The 21,078-nt window shown below is 46.8% G+C and overlaps 1 protein-coding gene across 1 annotated transcript in view; it reads right to left on the bottom strand.

Annotated features, from left to right (window-relative positions):
• Positions 1–14,112: 14,112 nt before the first annotated feature.
• LOC135826666 (uncharacterized) overlaps positions 14,113–21,078 on the bottom strand; it is a 35,527-nt gene continuing 28,561 nt past the window's right edge. The window contains exon 7 of the mRNA XM_065339266.1: positions 14,113–16,841. Coding sequence (XP_065195338.1) covers positions 15,209–16,841 — 1,633 coding nt within the window. The 3' untranslated portion in view covers positions 14,113–15,208. The remainder of the gene's footprint in view (positions 16,842–21,078) is intronic.

A 21,078-nucleotide genomic window follows, 5' to 3' on the forward strand; every position in this document is an offset into this window, starting at 1 on the left:
TACTCTTTTTATTTGCGGATTCGGTGTACAGGGTACCTAAACTCCCCATTGAGGCCAAAATCAAGTATTCTAAGTGCAACAGGGTGCTTGAATTATTTGACGACTTCTGAGTTCTTGGCTGATGGACTAAAAGTGCAAAACATGCCCAGTGCGACATTTAAAGGGGAAGTATACCCTAAAATCAAATTTTCACCAGTTGTAGTCTTCGGGGTGCTGAGTCGAATGGTCTTGGTCCGAGGAAGCTGAGACGCTCCCTTCCTACTTGAATCCCAATCGAACTCGCGCACTTCCACCGAAACTGGGTGACTGCGCCCTACTAGATGGGAATTTGTATGCAAAATGTCACTAAAAGCGCCATTTCGTTCTTATAAAAGCACGGATGACCGCGATTGGCCCATATGTTGTAGTCTTTTGGACGCTGAGTCGACTGGTTTTGGTCCGAAAAGGCTGCGATGCAGCGTTCCTCCTTTATTCCCAATCGAACATGGTTGAAGAAGCGGTCACGTGCTCCTGCGTACACCAGTCACCTGGTCACCGTGCCTGCAGGGTACAACTTACTAGCCTGTTTGACCTTTTTTGGGTGCAGTCCTGTCACTCGAGTTGAACCTTGGTGTGAAAGTTGTCGCCTGCTGGCGCGGTGACCAGGTGATTTGGGCAACCAGGACCACGTGACCGCTTCTTCAACCATGTTCGATTGGGAATAAAGGAGGAACGCTGCATCGCAGCCTTTTCGGACCAAAACCAGTCGACTCAGCGTCCAAAAGACTACAACATATGGGCCACTCGCGGTCATCCGTGCTTTTATAAGAACGAAATGGCGCTTTTAGTGAGATTTTGCATACAAATCCCCATCTAGTAGGGCGCAGTCACCCAGTTTCGGTGGAAGTGCGCGAGTTCGATTGGGATTCAAGTAGGAAGGGAGCGTCTCAGCTTCCTCGGACCAAGACCATTCGACTCAGCACCCCGAAGACTACAACTGGTGAAAATTTGATTTTAGGGTATACTTCCCCTTTAATATTTTATCAATATGGCGGCGTACCGTAGCAACCTGCATCGCAACAGCTCGCGTACGCACAGCGTGCCGACGCGACGCGTGCAGTCTTGCTGCACATTTTTCAAATAATTTTATCGAAGAAAGTTTTTCTTTTTGGGGCGATGGATTTGTGCCTTGGAGAGGTCGTATGAGGCCATGCTGGAGGAGAATAAGTCTACCAAGACCTGGAAGCCTCCCTTCGGTGAAGTACTGAAGTTAGAATGTCCTGGAGTCAATACAGGAATTGTTTTCAAGACGATGCAGTGTAATAAAATTCTAGTAATGTAGTGCATCATGGAATTAGCTGTGTTTGAAACTTCGGAACAAGAAGGGGGCACGTTTGCTTGACTCACTACCATCATGACGTGAACAGATGGAACCCTACTGTTCTTATTCTAGAATATGATCTCCCCTGAGGACAGCTTACAGCCAGACTTCCGTGCACAAGAAAAGAGCACAAATAAATCGTTAGACTTATTGCAATTCATCTTGGAGAAGGAGAACGATAGAATTCGATCGTCTGCTACTCTCTCAACGCAAAGTTGATGACATAGCAGCTACATGTACGTCTCTTCATGCGTGTGCTCTTCACCTTGGGGATCAATGTGAGGATTTTAGGATTGCTGGAAATCAGATTCTGTATACTACTGGACAGCAGTTTCTGCATTTCTCCACAGTGCTTATCGGCAAGGATGTTGAATTTGCGTGTAACCCTTCACCACCCTGCTCTCCATACAATTCCAGACCAGCACTAACTGAACATTGAAGTGTTTCATTTCCAGAAGAATGTGCTTTACTACTCCCTGCCTGGTACATGGTAAAAAGAATAAGCAGAGAGAAAAAAAGAAGAAAAAAAAAACAAAAAATAATAAGGCACCTGGACATCGGTGCCAGTGGAGTCTGGGGAGGTCGGTACGAGCGTTCGTACTTTGATGTCCGGGTATTGAACCCCCACGCCCTCACCAATGCCAAGTTTGCCTTGCCAGCTCATGTCGCTTGTACACAGCTGGCAGCTGTGTACAAGCGACATGAGCAGGAGAAGCGTCGCCGCTACGAGGAACGAATTACCAACGTCGAGCACGCCTCCTTCTCACCAGTTGTCCTGTCCTGCAGTGGAGGGTATGGCAAAGCTGCGACAGCACTCTATGCTCAGCTGGCATCGATGCTTGCCGACAAGAAGCAGGAGCCATATTCTGTCACAATCTCGTACATTCGATGCAAGCTCAGCTCCACCCTCATCCATGCTGCTGTTGCCAGTCTGCGAGGCCATCGGCACTGAGTATCATCAGATGCAAACGACTCGGCCCCATTTGCGGTTGCCATGAGCAGCATCGGTTAAAGGTTCTTTTGAGAGTCATTAAAGGGGAAGTGCATCGATTTTTCAAGTAGGGCTCAGATGAAAGACAATTGGATATCGGTTCCGATGGTATATCTCTCGCTTGCGTACCGCAAGGGAAATTTGCCATATCGCCGATTTCCTGATCCCGTTTCCATGGCGACTACAGGTGATGACGCACATTCTGCTTAGCTCCGTGAGAGAAGGTCGATCACTGCAGAATTGTGTCATTTTCAGTTGTCTTCTTGTATTCAGGAAGTGAAAGAAGTACTGTGTTCAATGCTGTTAGTGCCGTGAACTGTTTATTAGTAGTCCTCTCCGTTGTGTACTGGGACGTGACACCGACAGGGGAAAGCTGGAGTGCACGTTAGCTGGCAAGCGAAAATCGTGACGAACCAAGTGCTGAAATCTTGGTTGGGACAAATCAAACGTTCAGCATTTACCTCAACCAAGGACCATGCCGTTTGCTCTCTCCCTCTCTCTCTCTCTCACACACACACACACACACACACACACACACATACACTCACACACACACACATGTGCGCACATACTGCAAGAAAGAAAGAGAGCATGAGTGTCAGATTCTTGCATAGGAAGTGTTTATCAGCACACACTTATACATGCACATGCAGGCACTCAACGACCAACTATGCACCATGCCGTATGTTCGTCAAACATAAGATTGCAATACCAAAGAACAACATAAACAAGATCACTTACTTCGTTCTCCTCCAAGTGTGTCCTCCCCAGCCATTTCCCTAGGCGGAATGTAGCCTACGAAATGGTTTCTCTAGACTAGGAGAAGATACTTGGTATTCGCCATCTCTCCTGAGAAATGTTCAGCAAAAATTTCAAAACATACGACATTATTTCGTTCGCTAATCTCCGCTACTCGTCGTCTCACCTGGCTTCAGAAGATGTTACGAGAGATAGGAGAGTCTCCAGCAGGCAGCGCATCCATCTTCAGGAAGTGGAAAGAGCAAACGGCATGGTCCTTGGTTGAGGAAAATGCTGAACGTTTGATTTGTCCCAACCAAGATTTCAGCACTTGGTTCGTCACGATCAAGTTTTCGCTTGCCAGCTAACGTCTCCGCACTCCAGCTTTCCCCTGCCGGTGTCACGTCCCAGTACACAACGGAGAGGACTACTAATAAACAGTTCACGGCACTAACAGCATTGAACACAGTACTTCTTTCACTTCCTGAATACAAGAAGACAACTGAAAATGACACAATTCTGCAGTGATCGACCTTCTCTCACGGAGCTAAGCAGAATGTGCGTCATCACCTGTAGTCGCCATGGAAACGGGATCAGGAAATCGGCGATATGGCAAGTTTCCCTTGCCGTACGCAAGCGAGAGATATACCATCGGAACCGATATCCAATTGTCTTTCATCTGAGCCCTACTGGAAAAATCGATGCACTTCCCCTTTAACATCGGTATTCGGCGACTGTGTTCACAGCCATGGCATTTTTAAAGGGGAAGTTAAGGCAAAAATTAAAATTTCACCAGTTGTAGTCTTCGGGGTGCTGAGTCGAATGGTCTTGGTCCGAGGAAGCTGAGACGCTCCCTTCCTACTTGAATCCCAATCGAACTCGCGCACTTCCACCGAAACTGGGTGACTGCGCCCTACGAGATGGGGATTTGTATGCAAAATGTCACTAAAAGCGCCATTTCGTTCTTATAAAAGCACGGATGACCGCGATTGGCCCATATGTTGTAGTCTTTTGGACGCTGAGTCGACTGGTTTTGGTCCGAAAAGGCTGCGATGCAGCGTTCCTCCTTTATTCCCAATCGAACATGGTTGAACAAGCGGTCACGTGCTCCTGGGTGCCCAAATCACCTGGTCACCACGCCAGCAGGTGACAACTTTCACACCAACTTGACCAAGGTTCAACTCGAGTTCAACTCGAGTGACAGGACTGCACCCAAAAAAGGTCAAACAGGCTAGTAAGTTGTACCCTGCAGGCACGGTGACCAGGTGACTGGTGTACGCAGGAGCACGTGACCGCTTGTTCAACCATGTTCGATTGGGAATAAAGGAGGAACGCCGCATCGCAGCCTTTTTGGACCAAAACCAGTCGACTCAGCGTCCAAAAGACTACAACATATGGGCCAATCGCGGTCATCCGTGCTTTTATAAGAACGAAATGGCGCTTTTAGTGACATTTTGCATACAAACCCCCATCTAGTAGGGCGCAGTCACCCAGTTTCGGTGGAAGTGCGCGAGTTCGATTGGGATTCAAGTAGGAAGAGAGCGTCTCAGCTTCCTCGGACCACGACCATTCGACTCAGCACCCCGAAGGCTACAACTGGTGAAATTTTAATTTTTGCCTTAACTTCCCCTTTAACTCCCTCCTGAGGCTCCGTATTAGCAAGAGTACATGAAAACCAGAGTGTGCAGCTCGGATGGGTTGCTGTCACGGCGAAATTCCGTGATTACATCATTTTAGTGATGTAGTGCGTACAAGCAGGATTCAAGCTGGTCTCTTTCTGCACAACTGCAGCTCAGTTGTACGCACTACGCCATTTCCCGCCTCAGATCTGGGCCAAATATGATGTAATCACGGAATTTCGCCGTGACAGACACCCATAGCAGAAAAGGCCCCAAGCTGCACACTCTGGTTTTCATGTACTCTTGGTATTAGACTGTTTTCACAGCCATTTTTGCTCTCTCGACTGTGTTCACAGCCATCTTGGCTCTTTTTTCTTCCTGTACTGTTGAGGTTGCGCTTGTGTTTATTTTGCCCGTACAACAGGCTTGGATGTCATGGACAAAAAACGGTTGCAGTACCTTTGCAATGAGTGACTTTTCGATATGAGTTTTCTACTTCTATTCATCCCAAAACAAGTACAAGTACAGTTTTTGAGTAACTGAGTAACTGAGTACATCGAATGTGAGAGGGTAGTGCTGCTAGTGCTAGTGAAGTATGCATGTTAATTGTTTTTTTGAAATCAAGGCATTGTTGAGTTTGTGCAAGTTTGTATTATCCGTTTTTGATTTCCTTTCATTTTTCAAGGACATCAGCACCCGGCCCCGTACCCACTTGATGCATATGTTATGAGAATGAACGCGAGAAAATAATAGCAATTTCTCACGTTCATTATAAATTCAGTGGGTTGGTCAAAGACCATGATTGAGATACGAGCTAGAGGTACTTGGTTCAAGTCCTGCCTTTTTTGTTTTGTTTGTTTATTTAGAGTCGAAGAACAAGCAGGCAAATTTGCCTAATTACATGATATCGACTAAAAAGGAGAATAAATTATAAAAGGCCAATGAAGACACTGAGTAGAGTGGGTAGTAAAGTATTACTTTGTTAAAGCCAGTTAGGCCAGTAAAGGTAATAATAATACAGCGGGCAGTGGCATTACTGAAAAGCAGCATGTGCTGGGAGGGATCGCATGAATCGGTGGTACTGTGGGATTTTCCTGATGTCGGGCTGGAGCCTGTTCCACAGTGATACACATTGGAATGAGGCAGAAGGTGTGCCAGCGGATGTCTTAGTGACTGGAAATTTAAGTGCTCGATTTCCCTGACTACGTGTAGCACGGCCGGCATTAAGAGGACTGAACATATCGGTAAGCAATGTGCTGCATTTACCCTGAAGGCAGCGCCAAGTGTAGCCAAGAAGCTTGTGGCAGTACATAACTTCTAGTGAGTGCAATCGCAATTGGCAATTATAGCAATAAAAACTGCTTTATGGCAGTTTTCTAAAAAAAGGTTATTGTGTTCTAGTCCATGGACCCCGTCTAAAAAGTAAGAAATTAACGAAATGTGATAGCCGAAAATTAAAATTTCACACAAAACCTCACAATAATCACAACACTTGAAATGCTGCTTTCAACACTAAACTTGTACTGCACCAACAATTGGCAACATGCAGTCATGCATGCATAGGAAAGAGGATTACGAGGGGAAAAGGTCTTCTACATGTAGCTTTTCATTCTGTGTGTGATTATTGTGAGGTTTTGTGTGAAATTTTAATTTTCGGCTATCACATTTCGTTAATTTCTTACTTTTTAGACGGGGTCCATGGACTAGAACACAATAACCTTTTTTTAGAAAACTGCCATAAAGCAGTTTTTATTGCTATAATTTCTTTTGTTTTTTCTGCCACCAATCAATGGAATGCCCCATTATCAATTTGTAAATGATGGCCTTCACATCATATCAATACCGTATTACGCATTGATATGCAAGCCTTTTCTTGCAGAAAATGGCACTACATGTAGCATGTTCTTCTGCGGGGAAACATGTGAGTAGTGGTGGACCGTGGTGATACTTTTTTTATACAGAGGTCATTCTGTGCATGTTGCTGTAGCAGAATTTCATGACTGTCATAAAATTGTCTTGCCTTTCAGATATTTCAGATTTATTTGAGAAATGTAATCAGGTGCGTGTCGCAGATGTTTTTGTTGATGGTGTTTATAATCATGGGTTATCGTGATAAGGTCATCCTGCATCATATTGCACTGAAATCGTTTATCCTGTTGATGTCGATACAACTTTTGGAATTAGTTCAATGACTTCAAACTGTTAGTCCACGATTTTCTAAAACAACACAGCAAAGGAGGAACAATAAACATGTATTAAAATGTAAACAAATACATTGCTCAGTCCGACACCTCGTTCCAACAACTACACTGATCCCGAGGATAAAAGGGGCAAGGCTATGGTTGGAGGTACTGAGAGATAAACAAGGCACTCCATAATATTAAAATCTTACACATCTTTTGGTGAGTATGAATGATAACCAGTAGAACCTCTTTAGGACGAACACCAAGGGACCGATGGTATATTTCTGTGAGTTTGTCTTAACCTATTTTATAACCAGTGAATACAATTATTTCTCCAATAGACATACAAATAGATTTCTTCCACAGCGAAAGATTCTAAGCCACACCAACTCATTGACTCGTCTCGTATGAAACAAATGAGTCACTAGAGAGGTTCTGCAAAACGAAAATACGAACTTTCGTTCTACGTCATGAAGTGCGAAACTTCGCACGAACTTTCGCAACTTTGGACGCGAAACTTGCAGGGAACGCGAAATGAACAGTCGTACACACTTTCGTGAGATCGGGTCATGGCGTACGTGCACTTGGCCCGCGCAAACTACGAAAATGTGCAGGACGCAAAATTCGTACACACTTTCGCAAGGACTGTCGCGAAACTTCGTTCGAATTTTCGTTTTGCAGAACCTCTCTACTTAACCTTTCTTTAGCAACATGACGGCAACTGAAACAGCAACAGAGAAAGTACGATACATGTACAGCACATTCTTGCAGGTACTACAAACATATTGCAGATCGTAATTCTTGCTTTGGCGGCACGAAACTTTATTTGGGGCAGTGCAATCTCGGCGGTACTCACAAATAATAAATCAAACAGCCCAGACTCGAGTAAACAAATCCAATCATACAAGTACGAGATCTTCACGAGACGAGACTGCACCCATTGGCTTGTTTCGTATGAAGCAAACAAGTTTACTGAACCTCTCCACACTGGAGATTTTCCCTGATACGCGAATTTATTTTGCAAACTCGGTCAATGGGTCCTTGAACCTTTCCCTCCAGATTGGGAACTGCCAACGATAGTATGCCACTAGTGCACTGACCAGTGCATTACTTGTAACGTACCAATGTACAATGAATATGAGTATTTTGAAACCACATCTAACATAAGCCTTACCGTCAAGAAGGTGAACTCGCGTTCTTCGCACACTGTAGACAAGGACAAAGAGATAAAAATGGATCTAAATCCGAATATAATCAGCACACGTTTCCGTAAATGAAAGGGTGAGCATAAGCAAATGAATCGAAGGAAACCGGTCAACTCAGAGATCACCTGTCATCGAGTATTCCGTAAAAGGAGGTCTCGGCAGCGGAAAAGCTAAATTTAGAAAAGAGATCCTGTCAGCTTTTCCATTATTTATTGCATTCCGCCCAAAATCAGCACACTTTTCGTAAATGAAAGAGTCAACACAAGCAAATGGATCAAAGGGAACTGGTCAACTCACCTGTCATTGAGTAATATTCCGCGAAAGGAGGAGGCGAAATATCCGAAACAGCTCATACAAGAAGCAGTTCCAAAGGAGGAAGTTCCTCGCGCATGCACATCCGAACACGGACTGCACTACATGCGCAACACAATGTCTGCCGTGCACGTGCACAGCACGCGGCTACCACCCGTTGGTAGATCTAATACCGAGCACCTTACGTAGAGACTTACGTAGCCTAAGTGAAATACCGAGCACATTACGTAGAAACTTACGTAGCATAGCGGTGTCGTTTTTCTTGCCATGTGAACACAATAATAGAAAAGCTGACAGGATCGCTTTTCTAAATACAGCGGCGCAGATGGGGATGCAAATGGAGCGTTGTGAACACAGCGGACTGCGCGCTTGAGTAGCCACTCTAGGCGCTCGTGCTGATGTGAGGTGAGGCCAGCAGAGAAACAGTTGCTAGCATACAGGAAGTCAGGAAGGATCAGGGACTTCAGGTATGTGATGCGGCACGGGAGGGGCATGCAGCACCTGTTTCTAAACAGGACAGCTATTTTACAGGCAGCTCGCTTGGCGATCTGGTTGACCATTGTGGTCCACTTTAGATCTTGGTCCATGTGGACACCAAGATACTTTGCGGATTCTACTTGTGCCAGTTGAACTCCAGAGCACATAACGCTGACACGAGGATTCACAGAACGATGGGCAGGGATGAACAAAATCTGGGTTTTACTCTCGTTTAGTACCAGGTTCCTGCTGGCAAGCCATCTGGCCAGGTGTGTAACTGCAGAAGACATACTGCGTTCCAGCTGATGTTTGTCCCTGCTACTAATATAGAGCATGATGTCATCTGCGAACTGAACTGTCCGCACACCATACGGTTGCACTTCAGCTGCCACACCACGGACATAGAGGACAAACAGCAGAGGACCAAGTACGGAACCCTGGGGCACACCACTGCTGGGCTGGAATACCTTGCTGTGCTGGTTCCCAATGACAACTCTTTGTTGCCGGTCACTTAAGTAGTCTGCCAGCCAATTCAGCGCACTTCCACCAACACCAATACTGAAGAGGTCGCGGATGAGGGTGCCATGTTGAACCTTGTCGAATGCCTTCGACATGTCAACAAAGGCGGCGCAAGTTGAGAGTCCGGAGTCTTTGGCATTGGCAAAGGCCTCTGATGCCATCACAACAGCATCCTCTGTTGAGTGCTGTTTCCGGAATCCGAACTGGCAATCTGGGTAGAGGCTGTGGGTGGTCAAGAATTCAGTGAGTTGCGAATGTACGATGCGCTCAAGGATCTTTGAGATAATAGGCAACAGAGAAACAGGCCTGAATTTGGTGGCCTTAGTAGGGTCGCCGCTCTTGTACACAGGGGTGATATTTGCAAGTTTCATGGCTAGTGGAAATCTCCCTTCGGAAAGTGACTTGTTGAAGATGAGAGTTACTGATGGAGCTAAGAGGTCAGAGCATGCTGCTAGCCTGGGAGCGGTTTTTCCAGCCGTGCTGCTACCCACAGTCAACTGGGAACTGGATGCAGCTAGCAGGGGTCGTTTTCGGCACTTGTGCCAGTGGTTGTGAGACTTGCCCACTCACCCCCACCGTTAGGCGCTGCATATGCCGCTAGGGTTTATCGGGTGTTAGCGGCCGTCGTGAGTTCCCTTCGGGAAGGGATACGATAATTTACTTTTTTTCTTCTTTTTTTTAAATAAATTTAGGGCTGAAACGATCCTGGATTTTCACCTATCGATTACTCTTTAGCTTTAACGATCGATTAATCGATTATGATCGTTAGTAAATAGTGTCAGAATTTTGTACAAAAATTACTCTGTTTGCCTTCAAAATACGACAAATCTGCATTAGTGATAGAGTAGCTCCGAAATATGGCAGTTTTGAAGTCAATTTAACCTCAGAATATGCACCATGCCCCTGACAACTGCATACTCCCAGTGGAAACTGATTCAAACTTCCTAAAACGATGGTTTTCAGCACTTTTTGGACTCAAAATACTTAACGAGTGTAACGATTACTTGATTGATACGGAATTATCGATCGCTTTAATATAATAATACCCAGTAATTGGTATAATCGTTTCAGCCCTACAGTTTTAATATAATTATTACTATAATGAACGTGAAATTACAAGTGTGATCAGTATTATTAATCATACTTGTAACCTTCAGCACTGTCATGTGTTTCCCTGACGAGTGTTGAGCGAAAACTTGTTCGAATCTTTATCCATTGTTATCTTCAATATTATACAAAAGAGAAAGACCAAGGAACGCCTTGCTTTACCAGTAGACCACAATTTTAGTCCATGGTTGCTTCTTTCTTCTTTTCCTTTTCTTTTTGACTTCTTACTCTTTTCCATGTTAGCCATGGTTGGCTATAAAAACCCTGCAATCGCCACGCCAAGTGGTCATTGGCTACCCCAGCCATGTATTGCTTGGAATAAAATAAAATAAAATAAAATAAATTACAAGTTACGCTATACTGTCCATTATCCCATGGTACGGTACTATAGGCCTGTTTCAGCCAATCAGGAGCCTTGCTGACCGGGAAATAATAGCCAATACAATCCCTTTACGAAAGCGCCTGGGCCAGATGGTCTCCTCCCGAGCATCCTGAAGGCCGTTGCACCAGTTATCGCCTTCTCCCTCACCCTAATATTTAATACCTCTTTGTGCACTGCTGTGTTCCCGACACAATTCAAGTTGGCTAATGTCACGCCGATATTGAAATCCCGTAAGGGCGATCCTACTTCTCCTTCGAACTATCGTCCTGTGTCACTCACGTCGATTCTAGCTAAGACTCTGGAACGCCTGGTTCTAAATCAGGTATGTGACAGTTTGACCATCGAAAATCACCTCCACGATCACCAATTTGGGTTCCGACCAGCTCGTTCCACGACACAACTGCTCACACTTGCTGTAAATGATTGGAAACTGGTCCAGGACCGCGGAGAGACTACCAGTGTAGCCTTTGTCGACCTCAGCAAGGCGTTTGATCGCATCCAGCATCAACAGTTAAGGCCGATTCACAATACAACTTTCTGCGACGCGACACGCGATTTGCGACAGTTGCGACAAGAAACTGCCTGTCGCGAGCTGTCGCAAGCTGTCGCAACCTGTCGCAATGCACCTGTCGCAGAAGTTGAAGAAAGTTCAACTTTTGCGACATGCGACACGCGACATACACAAATGGAGTACAGTTTCGACCCTGGGTGCACGTGCGGTGCACGTGCATAGTACTACTTGTGCATGATGATGTCGCAAACATGAAGAATATTGTGAACCGTGTGTCGCTGTCGCAGCTCGTCGCATGTGTCGCAAGTCGCATGTCGCGTCGCAGAAAGTTGTATTGTGAATCGGCCTTTACTCGTTGCGCTCCATGGCATGGGTGTTCATGCAAGCGCCCTGCGTTGGTTTGCGTCGTACCTCGCCGGGAGATCTCAGCGTGTCGTCACGCAAGCCAGCCAGTCTTCAAGTCTTGCAGTGTCTCGAGGAGTTCCTCAGGGAAGTATTTTAGGCCCTACCCTCTTTAAAGGGGAAGTTAAGGCAAAAATTAAAATTTCACCAGTTGTAGTCTTCGGGGTGCTGAGTCGAATGGTCTTGGTCCGAGAAAGCTGAGACGCTCCCTTCCTACTTGAATCCCAATCGAACTCGCGCACTTCCACCGAAACTGGGTGACTGCGCCCTACGAGATGGGGATTTGTATGCAAAATGTCACTAAAAGCGCCATTTCGTTCTTATAAAAGCACGGATGACCGCGATTGGCCCATATGTTGTAGTCTTTTGGACGCTGAGTCGACTGGTTTTGGTCCGAAAAGGCTGCGATGCAGCGTTCCTCCTTTATTCCCAATCGAACATGGTTGAAGAAGCAGTCACGTGCTCCTGGGTGCCAAAATCACCTGGTCACCACGCCAGCAGGCGACAACTTTCACACCAAGGTTCAACTCGAGTGACAGGACTGTACCCAAAAAAGGTCAAAACAGGCTGTAAGTTGTACCAAGAGTAGATAAACAAGAGTGTGCAACTCCAGCTATGGGGTCTGCGACGGCAGAACTTCACATCACGTGATGAACCCGTGCACTCTAGTGCATGATAGATACTGGGTTGTACGCAGCCCAGCTTTGGGTACAACTCTCTTGTGGTCACTTTGCACTGTTTGCCAGCATAACCTTTTGAACCATGTCACGTGATGTGAAGTTCTGCCGTCGCAGCACAGCATAGAGGTTGTGCAGGCAGTTGCACACTCTTGGGTTATGTACTCTTGGTTGTACCCTGCAGGCACGGTGACCAGGTGACTGGTGTACGCAGGAGCACGTGACCGCTTGTTCAACCATGTTCGATTGGGAATAAAGGAGGAACGCTGCATCGCAGCCTTTTCGGACCAAAACCAGTCGACTCAGCGTCCAAAAGACTACAACATATGGGCCAATCGCGGTCATCCGTGCTTTTATAAGAACGAAATGGCGCTTTTAGTGACATTTTGCATACAAATCCCCATCTCGTAGGGCGCAGTCACCCAGTTTCGGTGGAAGTGCGCGAGTTCGATTGGGATTCAAGTAGGAAGGGAGCGTCTCAGCTTTCTCGGACCAAGACCATTCGACTCAGCACCCCGAAGACTACAACTGGTGAAATTTTAATTTTTGCCTTAACTTCCCCTTTAATGTCTACCTGAGGGACCTTCCCCAGCTTGCGGAGACAGCGGGTTCAAAATTACTGATGTTCGCAGATGACAAGACAGTCTACTCTAGTGATCCGTCGAAGGCGCGTTCCGAAGCCAAGTTGTCATCGGCACTGGAGATACTAAACAACCACCTTGGCTCCATTGGTATGCAGATAAATACCGACAAAACCGTTGTCATGCAAATCCATCCCAAACGTGCCACAGGGAGTCAGCAACAACAACAAAGGCAACAACTGCAAATCACCTTGTCAAATGTTACGCTTGGGGAAGTGGAAAGCACCAGATGCTTAGGAGTCGTTGTTGACAATAAGCTGTCCTTTGACCAACACATTAACAATGTCGTCCGGAAAGCCTCACGGAAGATCAGTGTACTGCGTCGATCTTTCCGCCAGATGAACCTGTTTGCCCGCCGTACTTTCGTTGTCGGTGTTATTCAGCCTGATCTAGAATATGCTCTCCCTGTATACCTTTCGTTTATATCCGCTAAAAATAGAAACAAGCTAGCCTCACTCCACCGGCGCGCTGTACGAGTTGCTTGTGGCACATCACCCCAAGCTAATATCACGCCACTTCTTCACCACCTCAATGTTTCCTCTTTCCAATATCGATCAGTATTTTTGTTCCTTGTATTCATTTTCCACTGTTACTGTATTAAGCCGGCTGTTTGCTTGCAGTCCCTCTTTCCCATATGTACGTCTACCCGAACTACTCGCGGCTCTACAACTCATAACATGAGTATCAATCGCTATAGATCTATGTCTGGCTTTCTGTCCTTTTCAAGTAAATCGGCTCTTGTTTGGAATTATTTACCAGACGACCTGAAGTCCTGCACTACTATCGCAGATTTCCGCGTCAAATTGGCTATTTGGCTAAAAGACAGCTTAACTCTTAATCATTGTTGTGATTTGCTTTCAAGCAATGTGCATAATCAGTAACTTGATGTTGCTGTTTTTGTTTTTGTTTTTTTGTTTTTTTGGTTTCCCGTTCTCGGGGCCTTCTATTCGGTACTCTTTGTAGTTGTACTTCTGTATGGAAGCGTATGGAAGCGAGAGATATGCCATTCAAACCGATATCAAATTGTCTTTCTTCTGGACCCTACTGGAAAAATCGATGCACTTCCCCTTGAACAAGCAACAGATGAACTTGCTATGGATGTACTCGACATGACTGATTGACAATACAATGAAAGTGTGGGATAGCTGTGTAAGATATGATATAGCAGCCAGAATGATAATTTCACAACTTTCAGGGAACTTTTAAAAATCGAAATTATGATCGATGATCGAGTCATTAAAATGGATAGGTCAACCGAGAGACAAAGTCTCTAATCGTGTCACACCCAGTTTACATTATTCTTGAGTTTATCCACCTGATGAGAGAGAGAGGGAGAGAGCGAGAGAGACAGAGAGAGCGAGACAGAGAGAGCGAGACAGAGAGAGCGAGAGAGAGAGAGAGCGAGAGCGAGAGCGAGAGCGAGAGAGAGAGAGAGAGAGAGAAAGAGAGAGAGAGAAAGAGAGAGAAAGAGCGAGAGAGCGAGAGAGCGAGAGAGAGAGAGAGAGAGAGAGAGAGAGAGAGAGAGAGAGAGAGAGAGAGCGCAAGAGAGAGAGAGAGAGAGAGAGAGAGAGAGAGAGAGAGAGAGAGAGAGAGAGAGAGAGAGAGAGAGAGAGAGAGAGAGAGAGTGTGTGTGTGTGTGTGTGTGTGTGTGAGAGTGTGTGAGAAAGAGAGAGAGCAACAGGGGAGGAGAGAGAGAGACAAGATAGGAGAGGAGAGGCGAGGAGTTGGAGAAGGAGGGAACGTGGACAAAACAATTCATGCAGAAAATGTGTACACTTCAAGAAACATAAAAAGGGGGAAAGTAAAAGCGGTGTGACCACATCTTTGTGAGATGCTAGCCGTTGAGGCAACCAGAGAAGTTAAAAAAACATTAAAAGTAGACAGCCAACGGGAAAATGCATATGCTATTGTTGCGTATCTACATTACGTACGTACGTATGCCGGGCAGCAAGCTCTGTGTGTGTGTGTGTGTGTGTGTGTGTGTGTGTGTGTGTGTGTGTATGACGATGTGGCAGGTGGTGTGTGCGTGAGGGCAAGCTGATCGGCAAGACATAGGCTAGGCTCCGGTGCGAGCTGTCACTCACCTACTGACCGCTCAGCATGCCGGAGATGCGACGGAAGAGCGGCGATCCCACGCTGCTCTCCTGCGCTTTGATGATGTGCTGCTGCGCCCAGGAGTCCTTGGTGCCGGGCACCAGCGAGGAATCGTCCTCGCACTCGCTTGTGCTCTCGCACACACGGAGTCTGCCAATGCTGGCACATGACTCTACTGTGGCGGTGGTGCGTTTCTCCGCTACAGACACCGACGGCTTCATGTTGGTGGCGAAGTTGACGAGTGAGTACGGGTCTTCGGAGTCAATGTCCTCGTCGGCGTCTGCCTGCTGCTGTGGGCTCTTCTGCAGGGTGGAGCGGTGGAGATCGGTCTCACTGCAGCCCGCTGAGCGCGCCTTCTTGGCAGTACCCGTCGGGGTCATGCGCTTGATCGACTTCTTCATGGAGCGACTTATCTTGTTTGGCTTTGCAAACACAGTGCGAGCATAGGCATCCTCCTCCTCGTCGCCAGTGAATGTCGTTGCCAGCGTCTCTGATCGCACGATCTTGTTTACGTAGGCGGGCGACTTCTTGGAGCCGAGAGAGCCATAGGCGGGATTATCCATTCCCACACCGCCCTCATAGATATCGGCATCGTCCACCCAAACATCACCCTGGGCAACGGTGGTGCAGGTGCTGATGGAGGTGGAACCTGACGCCGTCATGCTGCGAGGCTTTCTCGGACCGCCCGCCCAGCCACCGTCGACGCCTTGGTAGTCACTCACACCGGCGGCGTTGTTTGGCTGTGCGAGCTGAATCTCCTCCTCGGCGATCAGCACGTCGTAGCGCACTTCACCGTTGGGATCATTGTAGAGCGGCACTTGCCCGTCGAACCCGTCGCTCATCCAGCCGTCGGCGACGGTGGTGCAGGTGTTGACGGGCTGGTGACGTGACGTGCCCGACATCTTGCCCTGCAGCGCTGGCTTGCTGTACACGGACACGCAGTCCCAGCTAGTGTCGCCGGGCGTCATGTGTGTCGCATCGCTCAGCAGGTGCTCGGCGCTGGTCCCGCTCATGACCATCATCTCCGACGAGGAGGCGCCGGCCGCCAGACCCGCATGCTGTTCCTCTCCGTCCTCGTTGCCGTCTCCTTCCACAAACCTCAGGCCGTTGACCTGGCTCTGCGGTCCGCCGGTGGAAGTGTGCATATCACTGTCACCGTGGGTCATAGAGGTTGGACGCTGCATGGGCACGGAGTAGGTGGAGTCCTGTCCTCCAGCGCTGTTCAGCTTGAAGTACAGACTGTTGTCGGCATAGTCGTCCTCCACACAGCTCGCAGAGGCGCGGGTACCCTCGTCGGCTGCGGCCGTCTCAATCGTGGCGCTACGTGATCTAGCCGGCAGGGCGCCGCTGGTTTGTCGCTTAAACGAATCCTCCGGGCCGAGAGAGTTCTCGACCGACGCGTAGTCTGTCTGTATGGAGAGCATGGCGGAGGGATCGTCGACGATGAGGTGCTCGGAGCCGGCATCCTCCCAGCACTCGTACGACTTGTCGCCCGTCTTCAGACCAAAGATCTCGGCGGACAACGTCGAGAAGCTCTGCGCAGGAACGGCCTTCTTGGCACTGGCGCCGATGCGTGGCTTCCATGTGGCGTAAGTGCTGCCTTCCCCGTTCCCACCATTGGTGCTGAAATGCAGCAGAAAACGGAGACACGCACACACAGAGAGGTACAGCCAATCGATTCACAAATGGCAGACAAGCGCGCCGACAGACAAACAGACATACACATAGGCACACAGATAGATAGACAGACAGATAGACAGACAAGTAGACACACACACAATCATGTACACACATGCACACAGACAGACAGACAGACAGACAGACAGACAGACAGACAGACAGACAGACAGACAGACAGACAGACAGATAGATAGACAGACAAGTAGACACACACACAATCATGTACACACATGCACACAGACAGACAGACAGACAGACAGATAGACAGATAGATAGACAGACAAGTAGACACACACAATCATGTACACACATGCACACAGACAGACAGACAGACAGACAGACAGACAGACAGACAGACAGACAGATAGACAGATAGACAGATAGACAGACAAGTAGACACACACACAATCATGTACACACAATCATGTACACACACATGCACACAGACAGACAGACATACAGACAGACAGACAGACAGATAGACAGACAGATAGACAGACAAGGAGACACACACACAATCATGTACACACATGCACACAGACAGACAGAAAGACAGACAGACAGACAGATAGACAGATAGATAGACAGACAAGTAGACACACACAATCATGTACACACATGCACACAGACAGACAGACAGACAGACAGACAGACAGACAGACAGACAGACAGACAGACAGACAGACAGACAGACAGACAGACAGATAGACAGACAAGTAGACACACACACAATCATGTACACACAATCATGTACACACACATGCACACAGACAGACAGACAGACATACAGACAGACAGACAGACAGACAGATAGACAGACAAGTAGACACACACACAATCATGTACACACAATCATGTACACACACATGCACACAGACAGACAGACAGACAGACAGACAGATAGACAGACAAGTAGACACACACACAATCATGCACACACAAACACACATGCACACAGACACAGACACGTGTACGCAAACAATTTAAGAAGGTGCCTGGGAAGCAAAGATTGCAAATTCCCCAAATGGTCACAGCATGAAGTCAAAACATGGCAGACCAAGAGGAGAAAATTGCCAGGAATAGTGGTACTACATGTGTTGGATTTCAACCACTCCAGATGTTGCAGTAGCTTCCAAACGGTAGACACCCTTAGCAAACAACGGTAACGCTATTTTTTACGGTACTCGTACCTTGATCACCCAAATAGCGTTGAAGCTGCAGCGTATAAACGTTATGGGGGCTGATTTATCGTTGTGACCAACGGTACGTGTTTTGGCCAAATATTGCATAGTCCGTACGCATTTCACCTTGTATCGCGTATATGGTGACAAAAATGGTAGTACCACGCGAAATCAAAGCTATTCTCGTGGCAACAGCTTACTAAAAATAGCGTGCATTTTGCTAAAGGTCAAACCCAAATCACGGTATTTTCCCCCTTACGATAATACCGTTACAACATAACGTTTTTTGCTAAGGATGTCTACTGTGCGGCCTCGGCTACTGTAAAACCGGAAAGTTTAACGACCAAAAAGTTTAACGTTTTTGTAATTCTGGCATGATAACGTGCAGAAAGTTTAACGATGGCTAGCTGGCCACCCCTCTCCCCCATCTGTGTGCGCGTCTTTACACAGACATCTCAAACTGGGTTCACGGTAACCTTTCTTCAAATAACGTAAACAAATTGGTCGTTAAAACCTTAGACTTTTCGGTTTTACAGTACTCAACTTTCAGAATTTTTCTGTGCTCAATTTTTTCGGTATGAGGGCAGAAGGCCAGGTTAGGTGAACAGAAATTTTCGGTACAGAGAAGCAGTTCTCTATGGGATTATGCGTGTTAGTGTTTGTTCGGTGTATTGAAGTTTTAGGTATGAAACAGCTGCACCGAAAGTACCGAAAATAAAAGTACTCCGAAAATTTGTGAAAATACAGCATTTTCAAACTCTACAACACCACCTCACTATACTGCGCAACTCATGAGGACAAAAAACACATCTGACTTTATAATCAAAGCACGCTGAGGCTAATACCCCTTAAAAGAGGGTAGCTTTCGCACAACACTCCTCATAAAGCTACGCTACAATCTGTTAATTAGCACAATGCATCCTCCTGGGGAGGGTTGTGCACAGGCTGGTTCAAGCCAATGCAACATTGGCCAAGTCAGTAGCTGTAAAGTTCAGCATTATGTGTGCCTGCGGCTGGTACTGTTTGTTCACTCCTTCATTCATACATGTTTAGGCTGTGTTCGTTTTTCCCTACGTGGTAGAGTAGAGTAGTCCGGATGTTCGAAAAAGAAAAAAGAAAAGTACACGGTTGTTTCCGGACGCAGACCTACCCATTTCGGCAGATCGTTGATTTTACAATAATGATGTACACGAAAGACCAACCAAGCCCCGATCTCGCAAACATGTAAAGAGCGCCGCCTCCTGTGGCTGGGGCACGTTGCCCGGGAAGGACCAGGCACGGCCTCTTACAAGGCACTGCAGCTAGCCCTCAACACTTCGGACATCAAGCGCCCCCGTGGACGACCCCACAAGAGATCGGTCGACAACATCAGAGAAGACCTCGAACCTCTGAATGTGCCGATTCAGGAATGCCTCAACCTCGCCACCAACAAGCAACTCTGGTTAACGATCATTGACAGATGCAGGACCGCCGTGTGATTTTTTATGCGGGCAATATGCGACCTGTTCATATTATTATTATTATTATGTACACGTACTGCAAAACCCGGAATTTGTACTGCAAAACCCGGAATTTGTACTGCAAAACCCGGAATTTGTACTGCAAAGCCCGGAATTTGTACTGCAAAAACCGGAATTTGTACTGCAAAACCCGGAATTTGTACTGCAAAACCCGGAATTTGTACTGTAAAACCCGGAATTTCGGTGGTGTACTAGAGAGGTTCCGCACTACGTAAACATGAGCAACTTTACGTTAGTGGGCGGGAAAAACCCGTGAATTCGCGAGTTTGCACTCCACTTAGGCCCTCTTCAGACTAGGTACAAAACAGCCTATAAGTCACATTTACATAGAAGTTTCCAGGACAACAACAAGAATCTGGCGGGAAGCCTAAAAAGCTGCCCAATCCTTTCAGGCAGGGTGCCAACCCTTGTACAAGGCAACTTTCCTGCATTTATCGTACTTTCACCAGGCAGTTGTACGAACTTTGTACCCGGGTACGACTGTCCGCTGCTTTCACACATCCCAGGCCCATTGCGCAATTTCGTAGGGTCAAAGGTTGCCTGTATATTGCATGTAAAATGTGTAGTCTGAAAGCAGGCATGGAAAAATGTTGCCTTTTAGGTTTTATGTGATTTTGTACTGGATTTTCTATGTACGTAATCTGATGAGGGCCTTAGGCTGTACTCACACTACTTGAAAGTTTGACGCGAATGTCGCGTTCAAAACTAGACAAAAGTACTTGAAAAAGCCTTTCCAAGCACACTGCACTCCAGTGACGACTTGAAACATTTTTGTCAGCAAATTACCATGGAGAAGCATGATTGTCATGTGCATGTGGTAGTTTTGCAAATCCCGAGGCTGCGTTCCTTCAATTTTTTAGCGCTCGATCAACTTATTTGAAATTTTCAGTTCATGAGAAAAATAGAAACAGTTATATCTTGCTTGGATCGTGGAGTTCATTCGCCATGCCTCGCGAAGAAGTAGCACATCGTCGACGTCGACGGATGAAGAGGTTTCTCTCCACAGCTCGATGAGCTTCTTCTCCAAGTCTTCAGAAAACACTACGCGAGGCATGATGTTGGTACAAAAGCAATGGTACAAAAGAAATGCGACAGAAACGGCAATCAAAACAACGGGAAGCTACTGGAAGAAAGAAGACCGAAAATACTCGGAAAAAAACACCACAGAATTCAGAAATGACAGGCAAAAAAGGATAATTGCACTAATAAAATTGCTTTCTCCACGCCGACTCTTCAAAAAAGGAAACTTCAAGTATATGTACAGGAGCAGTTCGACCACGAGGAAACAAAGCATGAAAAATATTCTGGAGCCTTTCAACGTACAATAGTACTCCGGCCTCCTGACCTCACACAGCTTTCCAAACGGCTTGAAAGCAAAAAACCTCGTAGAAGAGGGTTCCGTTTCCGCTGAAACCTTTCAAGCGGCTTTCAAGGGCTTTTTTTCATTTTCGCAACCGTCACCGTGGCAACATTCACACG

The sequence above is a fragment of the Sycon ciliatum genome, chromosome 10, assembly GCF_964019385.1.
Source record: "Sycon ciliatum chromosome 10, ocSycCili1.1, whole genome shotgun sequence".
NCBI classification, from domain to species: Eukaryota; Metazoa; Porifera; class Calcarea; order Leucosolenida; family Sycettidae; genus Sycon; species Sycon ciliatum.